General features: G+C 33.8%; 1 protein-coding gene across 1 annotated transcript; it reads left to right on the top strand.

The window, feature by feature from the left end:
• Positions 1-5480: 5480 nt before the first annotated feature.
• Positions 5481-7443, top strand: LOC115697109 (transmembrane emp24 domain-containing protein p24delta4). The gene is made up of 4 exons (XM_030624017.2): positions 5481-5808; positions 6151-6363; positions 6466-6542; positions 6977-7443. The coding sequence occupies exons 1-4, from the start codon at positions 5569-5571 to the stop codon at positions 7119-7121; spliced, it is 675 nt and encodes a 224-aa protein (XP_030479877.1). The 5' UTR covers positions 5481-5568; the 3' UTR covers positions 7122-7443.
• Positions 7444-9015: the final 1572 nt, after the last annotated feature.

The raw sequence follows: 9015 nt of genomic DNA, 5'->3' as shown, positions 1-9015 counted from the left end.
TGCTCGTACTATGCTTCCCAAGCAGATGTTCCAAGTGGATTCCACGTGTCACCATTCATGTGATGCCATGTCAGAGTGCAAAAATTTGGATAACATTTACCCCCCAAGTCTGTACGGGACTTCTGAAGTTGCGTGTAGACTTTATCTGAGCCGCTTTTGCCTTTGGATGGGGACACGTGTCGAGTGCGACCGTCCGAGACTCGATGTGAGGCTGACTGGGCGTCCCTTCAGTTTTCGGCTAATAAATGCTCTGACAATTAATATTTCGAAATCTGATTTTCTCTCTCCACGGCTGACGGCTGCACTTGATTATTTTTTATTTCCCATATTCGCTTTTAAGGAGGGAAACTGAGGCGTCTAAGGTTCTTTTGAGATGATTACCTCTTTTCGTGACTTGCCTATAAATATCAAACATCATTGGCACATAAACTCATTTTCATCACCCTTCTTTGCTAAGTAAGCTTCAGAGCGAAAAGAGAGATTCTTGGCTTCAAAGTTGCCGAAGTGCCTTCATACAAACTGCTTGTTGGATTGACGTTGCTCGAACCCAGATATCTGACTCTCGAGTAAGTTTTTGATTTCCTTTATGCTTATCTTTGCATCTTTATATGTCAAATGCACCCTCTACTTTGTTGTAGAAAATGTTTAGGAAACCCTAGGTAATCACTTGATTATCTTTGCATGTTTATATGTTTATATATATATATATTTTTTTATTTCGGAATAATAAATAATAAATAAATAAATTTAAAAAAAATTAAAATTAAACCTATAATTTTAAAAAATTAGGTTTCAACTAACCTAAAAATCCTTTTCAAAAAAAAAATGCTAACTACTTTTCAAATTTCATGTTATTTTTTAAAAATTAAATATTCAACAAAATAAAATGATAATTTAATATCATTTTTCTGATTTTATAATTTAATTTAAATGAAAAAATTACAAAATTTAAAAGTTAGCATAATATCCTATTACTATGTAAAATATCATGATTAAACTATTATTTTAAATTTAAATGAGCTCAATTTATTAAAAAAATAATTTAAAATATTAAATATCTGACCTTATATTTAAAATAAAATAAAATAATCAAATTTAAAAAAAAAAAAGATAATAAACTAAGCAAAAAAAAAATAGATTTTTACCTATTTTCAAATTCAAATTACACTAATATCTTAAATTAATTTTTTTAAAAAAATAATAATTTAATTCTGATAATTAGATTTAAAATTTGAAAAGCAAAAATTAAAATACAAAACTACACAAAAAATTCGAAATTAATTCCATGAAAAAACATGAAAAAAAAATGAAAAAATTGAAAAAAATTGCATTTGGTACAATGCATACCATCCAGGCGCATGCAATCGGGCGGATGAGGCTGTTTCATGCCCACAAATGCTACCAGCAGCATTTCCGCGCACGTAGCCCACCCTTCAGACACGCTCAGCGCCTTCAGACCGAGAATTCTCAAACATGTGCGTGTCTGATGCGCGTGCACCCGAGAATTCTCAAGCATCCGCGCGCGTATGGGTGTGTCACCACCCTTGATTTTTTTCTAATTTTCAAAATTTCATAACTAATTCAAATAAAATCGAAATCAAATTCTATAAAAAAGTGAATTGCTTAATTTTTTCCAAACTATCCAACAAAAATAATTCTAGAACGAATATTTAATTATTTTTCATAAATATTTCACAAACATCAATCGATCATCAAATAACACACATATCAACATGAAACCATCCAAATCACACACAAATCGTTTTCAGTCCAAATTTCTTGAAAGTAAATCAATTACCATGGCTCTGAGGCTAGTTGTTGGAAATTATTTTATCAGGATTTTAGATTTACTAATAAGTATGTTATTAACATCCTAAATATGAACTTTTAAAACTATATAAAATAAACACATATAAAGTATAAGAAACCTTACAGTGGTTGCAGCGGAATATAATGTCTCCTTCCACTCAGATCTCTAACCCTTGTATCCTTTCTGTAGCAGAGTATCACCAAGATTTGAGTTCGAATCTCCTTCTCTTGAAACTGGATTCTTCACAGCCTTACGCACTATGATTGAGTACTACTTGATGTGTGTGGGCACTCACTATTTCACTATAGGCTCGGTTTAGAAGAGAGGAAGAGAGAGAGAGAGAGAGAGAGAGAGAGAGAGAGAGAGAGAGAGAGAGAGAGAGAGAGAGAGAGAGAGAGAGAGAGAGAGGTTTCGGCTAGGGTTAGGAAGGAGGCTCAAATTTTATCTGAAGGAATGAGATGCATCATCTTTTCCCTTAAGCCATCACTACCTATTTATAGGAAACCACCTAGGGTTAGGTTAGATTTATTTTGTATTAAAATAATGAAAAAATTAAATGGTAAATTGCTATAGAGTGGCCGGCCATGGGATGGATATTGGGCCCCACTTTGAAATTTTTCTATTTTCTCATCTTATTTTCTCAAAAATGCCAATTTTCCAATTTCACTACTTAAATGCCAATTCTAATTATTTAATAACTAAAAATTAATTATTAAATAATATTGTCATTTAATATTAAATAATATTGTCATTTAATATATTTATTAATTAGACTAATCAAAGTCTCTTGTTTAACAAATAAATCCTAAAAACTCTTTCTTCACAATTAAGCCCTTACTTAGTGAAAATTCATAAACTAGACATAGTCTAATTTTAGAATTATAATTGATTAATCAAAATCAATTAACTGAGTCTTACAAGTAGTATTGTCTCAACTAGTATGGGGACCATGGGCCTATATATCTGAGCTTCCAATAAGCAGACCCAGAATTTACCAAGTAAATTCACTGACTTATTAATTCCTTGTTGCATCCACCATAGAATTTGAAATTTCACTCTCAGTTATATAAAACGCTCTATATGTTTCACGATATAGATACGCTATCAGTTAACTATTGTTATAATCCTAATAATCAATGATCCTCTATAGATGATTTACATTGTATATGGATTAAATTACCGTTACACCCTTCAATGCATTTTATCCTTAAAACAGTTAGCCACCTATAAATGATATTTTAGTGAACTAAACATAATCAATGAAATGACTACTCAACCATTTATCTCTGTCTAGCCAAGCTCGAAGGAAATCATCATTTCACTTCTATACCCTGATAGAAGCTATAGATTCCATATCTATGTTTAGCGCTCCCACTCAATTGCACTACCATGTTCCCAAAATGTACGTATCACCCTGACCAAAAAGTAGGCTTAACTAACAAATCAAAGAATATGTATAATACTCTTGAGATCGAACCTAACCATGTCAGGATTAAGATCATTTGATCTAGGATCAACTAGGTGATATTGAAAATAGATATTACGGTAAGTTTATCATATCTAATTCAAAAGTTCAATATCGGTCCCTTTCGATGCATACTCCATGCATCCAACCTAAGCTTTACTTTAACCAATGCCCTGGAAAGGATATAGCACTTATCCAAGGTGCAAGTAAACTATGTTGTAGATTATCATATCAGTTAAACCCTGTGTACTGATAAATCTAGGAGTATATATTTAATCACATAATCTTGATTATTTTCCACTGTGCTGACGATACAATAAACGAGAATATAAATGTGATAATGATTTGGATGAATTTATAAATCAAATAAACAAATAATAACATGAACCAAAATGACACAATAAGTGATGAAAATACTTATGTTTCTTTATTGATATTTCAAAGATAGAGATTACATTGAAATAGAGTTTTATTTAGGGCATAAAACCCAACAAACTCTACCTATGGTGTTGGGTTTGTGGCGAGAGATTCCAACGACTTTTTTGTAGAGGGTGGTACAAAGTTGTTCCATGGTTCGATTTCTGTTGTGGTGGTCGAAGCAATTGGGGTCCGAGAGGCATTGAGTTGGATCAAAGATCATTCGTGGCTTATTGTGGTTGTAGAAACAAATTGTCTTTCGGTTGTACAAGCTATTCGTAACTCTGTGGTTATGCTTTCCTTGTTTGGCAAAGTTGTTAGTGATTGCAAGAATTTATTAAGTACTTTGCGTAATATTTTTTTTTTCATTTTGTAAAACGATCAGCAAATGTAGCAGCTCATTCCTTTGCAAGGGCTTCTATATCTCACCCTGATCGCTTTTTTAACTTGGACACTATTCCGGTTGAGTTGTTATGACTTTCATTTAAAAAAAAAAATATATATTCTAATAAAATAATATAAATGACATCAAAGAAATAAAAAAAAATAATGTAAATTTTATCACATAATAAATAAGGAATTATTACATAGAAAATATAAATTGACATTTTATTTACAAAAATACCTCCATAAGGTAAAGTCAACATTTATACCTTTTATGTAATTTTAATTACCAAAATACCACTTACACTATCATCACTTACACAATCAGACGATAGTTGCAAAGTGGTTGCTGCGTGGTTGCGCGGTGGTTGCATCAGACGAAGGTATCAATCAGACGATGGTTGCAGGGTGGTTGCTAGGTGGTTGGCCGAAGGTTACATCAGACAAAGGTTTCAATCAGACGAAAGTTTCTTGGTGGTTGCATCAAACGAAGGTTTCAATCAGACGAAAGAACTGTTAGCAAAATGTTTATGCAACTATAATGCAACATTAAAAATCAGAACAGTATTTTCACGTACGTAACTCTATCTACATGTCTCTTTATGATTTAATATGAACAAATTCACCATTAGAAATTTGGAAAACAATAAAAATGCACCAGGATAAACATTTTTCTATAGTATTGATGTATTTTTTTTGGATTATACTTGAGTTGAATTGATAGGGAACTCCAATTCAACTTTTTGAGATATGCCTTTCATGAATCTAAAAATTGAAGTCAGGACATTAGTTTTATGCAAATTAAACTGAATTTCTAGTTGAATTTTAGTTTCGTAGCAGTTCTTCTACAATTTTTTTATGAATTTGAAACAGCCCCTGTTTTGATTGATTCTGATCGTCTTTTCAGGTGAAGTCACTAGAATTAATGGTGGTTCTCTTTCTGGTTGAATTTTCGTTTCAGTTGCGTTAGATTGCTGCGTAGTTGCACGATGGTTGCACAATGGTTGCGTGATAATTGCACAATGGTTAAATGTGTGTGTAAGTGGTATTTGTGTAATTTTTTTTATTTGGGCTGTATATTTATTTATTTGGCCAACTGAAAATATTTTTGTAATATTATTTTTTTTTTTTTTAGTTAAAACTGAAAAACGCGATAAATAATCTGCCAAAAATGCTCTTACGAGGCTATTTACCCAGGCGAGAATTGGTATTTTAATTTACGGCAAGATTGAAAACAGGATTTGAAGAGCACGGGATATTTTGCGCGTGTCTCTGGGGTAAACCTAATTAGATTTGTAATTTTGTAGTAGCTGATACATGATTGGGCAATCGATCCCAAATTGCGTCACACACTTCACCCCACGCGCCTGCTTAGATTCACCTTCACCGAACTCTCCAAAATATAAAGAGCAATAATAAAAAGAAAAAGATTTTCTCAATTCAAACGCAAAGAAGACCGACCGACCCACCCTCCCACTCGCTACCTTCTACAATGGCGGAAAAGCTTGACCGATGGACTCTAATGACGCCGGCTTTGTTAACCCTACTCTGTTCGATGGGTTTTCTGATGACTCCGGCCACAGCTATTTGGTTGACCATTCCCAACACGGGAACTAAGTGCGTTTCTGAGGAAATACAATCCAACGTCGTCGTTTTGGCCGATTACTACGTCGTTCATGACGCCCTAGATGTCAATCACGATCAACCTCACCTCCCTACCATTTCTGCTCGGGTATGTTTCATTTTCTCCTTCCACTTATCTAATTGTATATTTTTTTTTGGATGAATCTAAGATTTTCTTTTTCTGAAAATGAAATTCCGAATTCGTTAGAATGGAATGAGATCTAATAAGTTCAATTGCGTGTCTATATTATATTTATGTAAATCTAAGTAAATCCAGCTTCAAAGCTGTAACTTTTCAGTTTCTCGTATTTTTAGCTGTTGAACTCTGGATTGTGAATTTTGATATAGTAATCGATAACTATCTCTCGATCTCCTATGTTGAGTTAATAGGGAGTAAATTGTTTAATTCCTGATATTGGGTTTGTTTTTGGTTTCGTGTTATTTGAAAAAGGTTACATCACCCTATGGAAACAATCTACACCACCTGGAAAATGTCACTCAAGGTCAGTTTGCCTTTACAACAACAGAGAGTGGAAATTACTTGGCTTGTTTCTGGATGGATGGCAAATCACCGGAGGCATCAAGCTTCAGTGTTAGTCTAGACTGGAGAACCGGAATTGCAGCCAAGGATTGGGAATCGGTTGCCAGGAAGGAAAAGATTGAGGTAACTTTACTTGTATTTTCTACCTTTTGATTGAGGCCACTTTTCTTTTCTAGATGTTTCTGTTATCTGAGAGAGTGTCTTGTCAATTGTGTTGTGCTAAAGGGTGTAGAACTGGAGCTCAGGAAACTTGAAGGTATTGTAGATTCTATTAGAGAGAATCTAGTTTATCTCAAGAACAGGTAACTCCTACCGTTGTTGCACCCCTTTACAGACTTGTTTTTTCCCCTGTGCATATAGAGAAGGTTTACTACAGATATTGATTAAAGTTTGGTTGGCTTTGATCAAATACTCTACAGATTAATTGGATGATAGAATTTGACTAGATGTAACATGGGTTGATCTGGTTCTTATCTTTCTTCCAAGTGAGGTCTTTTAAACTTTAATGGGGGGTTGAGCTTTTGCACAGGTTAACATTGTATCTAAAGGATCATATCATTTAGATATCTAAATTATGAACACGTACAACTTACTAGATTAATGGGAGTACAAATGGAATTTGATTTGTGCTAGTTTATAATAAGAATCATATCATTACAAGATTTTCAGAGACAAAGTTGTTTGAATTCAAGTAAATCATAGCATTTATGTGACTGTCGTTTTTTTATTTACACAGAGAAGCAGAGATGAGGGAAGTAAGCGAAAAAACGAACGCAAGAGTCGCTTGGTTTAGTATCATGTCCCTTGGTGTGTGCATTTTTGTCTCAGGTCTGCAATTGTGGCACTTGAAGCGCTTCTTCCGAAAGAAGAAGCTTATATAGATTTCTACTTCTCATTGGTTTCCTGATACAAATATTATGGTAGAAGATGAAATGGTGGGGAAAGGGAGCAGAAGTGCGTACTCTAATTATTCTTTAACTCCGGGAGTAAAAATGTTTGTTTGAAAAGTTTATAGTTTCCCGGATATGGGGAATAAGTAGAAATACAGAATTTTAACAGGTGTCTTTACAGTGTTAGTTTTTGTGACTTTACCCCTTGTCATTGATTTTTTATTATCTTTGGACTTTATGGAGAATGTATTGATATACCCTTCGGTGACCCCCTTGAAATGGCCACACATGTAAGATTATGATTTGATTTTCAGCTATTGTCTTTTGGGTAGTTATAGAAAGGAAATTTAACTATGCTTAATAATGTACGTAATTTATGTATGGTAAAATGATAAAGTTACTACTTAACCTTAAAAGAAGCATATTTTAGATTTTTTTTTAAGTTTTTTATTCAACAAAGAATCAAAGGATAAAAGTTATTACAAAGCTCAACAATAAGTAAAAGTAAATCAATACCAACAAAGAGTGAGCAAACAACAAGACTAATAGACCGACCAATTGAGACACGAATATCCATTGAAGTCATAGTCATTTTCAAGTACCATATCAGTATAGATGGAAGATAAAGAATTAAAACAAGGATACAAACCCTCTGATCTCTAACGAGAGAAAATCCATTATTGAACCAAAAAACTAAATAAAAAACACAACATAAAAGCATTAGATCTGAAAGTGGATCTAAGATAAAACAACAACAATAAATAAAAACAAGATTAAAGAATCTACACCAACGGGAGAGGAAGAGTCATCCTGCCACCAACAAGCTCTCAACACTGGAGGGAACGCAAAACTCGACCACCCCTTCATCTTAGCACGTCCCCGAGCTTCAAAAGAAAAGGCAGAGGGCCAAAAACGCCAAAAATGGTTGAGCAAAGACGAATGACACTGTCGGAGGCCCATCGATGCCTCCTACAGATCTCAACCGCTGTAGACCACGAAGCCCCAAAAACCTCCACCTCCCCTCAACGGCGACTCTGAAAAAGCATCCCTGTTGTCGGCTTCCCCATGCTCGTCGTGCAAGGAACCATAGCCAAGAGAACCACCAACATACAGTCCCTCTCAGCTAGAGAACACCAAACACATAGCCAGGCCGTCGACTAGGTCTCTAGCCGAGAAGGGAGAAGAAAAAGAGATGAAACCCTAACTTGGATAGAGAAAAGAGAAGAAAACCCTAGCTAAAGGTACGTACAATTAGAAGAACGTACCTTCTATTTGGTTTGCTTTTGAAAGTATGTGTATTCCACATATTTTAGATTTAAGGAATATCTTTTTTATTAAGATACGAATTATATCAATTTTATTTTGTTTCATGGGATTATGGTATGCATTTAAAAAATGATTATCGACGTGGTTGGTAAATTTTTATGTATGAGTAGTTTTTTTAGGTCACAAGTTCATAAAACCGAATTTGATAATTATTAAAAGTTATATTATAGATTATATATAATTCAATGCATACTCAACTATAAAATTTGATAACAATAGTAAATTCACTTGGAAACATGATCACGTCCTTGAGCATCTTGATTGGTGCGTTATTAATAATGAATGAAAAAATCTTTTTCCTAATGCTTCTTTGTTACATCTCCCATTCTATGGTTCTGATAATATGACCCTTAAAGTTATTCTCGAAGATGACCTTTGGTGACAAAATGGGAACAAACATTTTTTTTTTTTGAAAACCATTAGCTCACGAACACTCATTTTTATGACATTGTTCACTCTTCTTGGAGTGTTAATGAGAATTAGCCTGAGGCCAACAACCTTGAATATTTTCTTCATAAGCAAACAAATTGTGTTAATAGTATTAAGTCTTGGAGCAGTG

The sequence above is a fragment of the Cannabis sativa genome, chromosome X (genome assembly GCF_029168945.1).
Source record: "Cannabis sativa cultivar Pink pepper isolate KNU-18-1 chromosome X, ASM2916894v1, whole genome shotgun sequence".
NCBI lineage: Eukaryota > Viridiplantae > Streptophyta > Magnoliopsida > Rosales > Cannabaceae > Cannabis > Cannabis sativa.
The sequence above is the reverse complement of the archived record's forward strand: the minus strand, read 5'-3'. Positions and strand labels throughout refer to the sequence as shown.

Bases quoted from the DNA above. Each gene is read 5' to 3' on its own strand.
- LOC115697109 (XM_030624017.2), top strand. From the start codon at position 5,569: ATGGCGGAAAAGCTTGACCGATGGACTCTAATGACGCCGGCTTTGTTA. The intron at 5,809-6,150 runs GTATGTTTCATT...TATTTGAAAAAG, and splicing joins TCCCTACCATTTCTGCTCGG to GTTACATCACCCTATGGAAA. The intron at 6,543-6,976 runs GTAACTCCTACC...TTATTTACACAG, and splicing joins CTAGTTTATCTCAAGAACAG to AGAAGCAGAGATGAGGGAAG.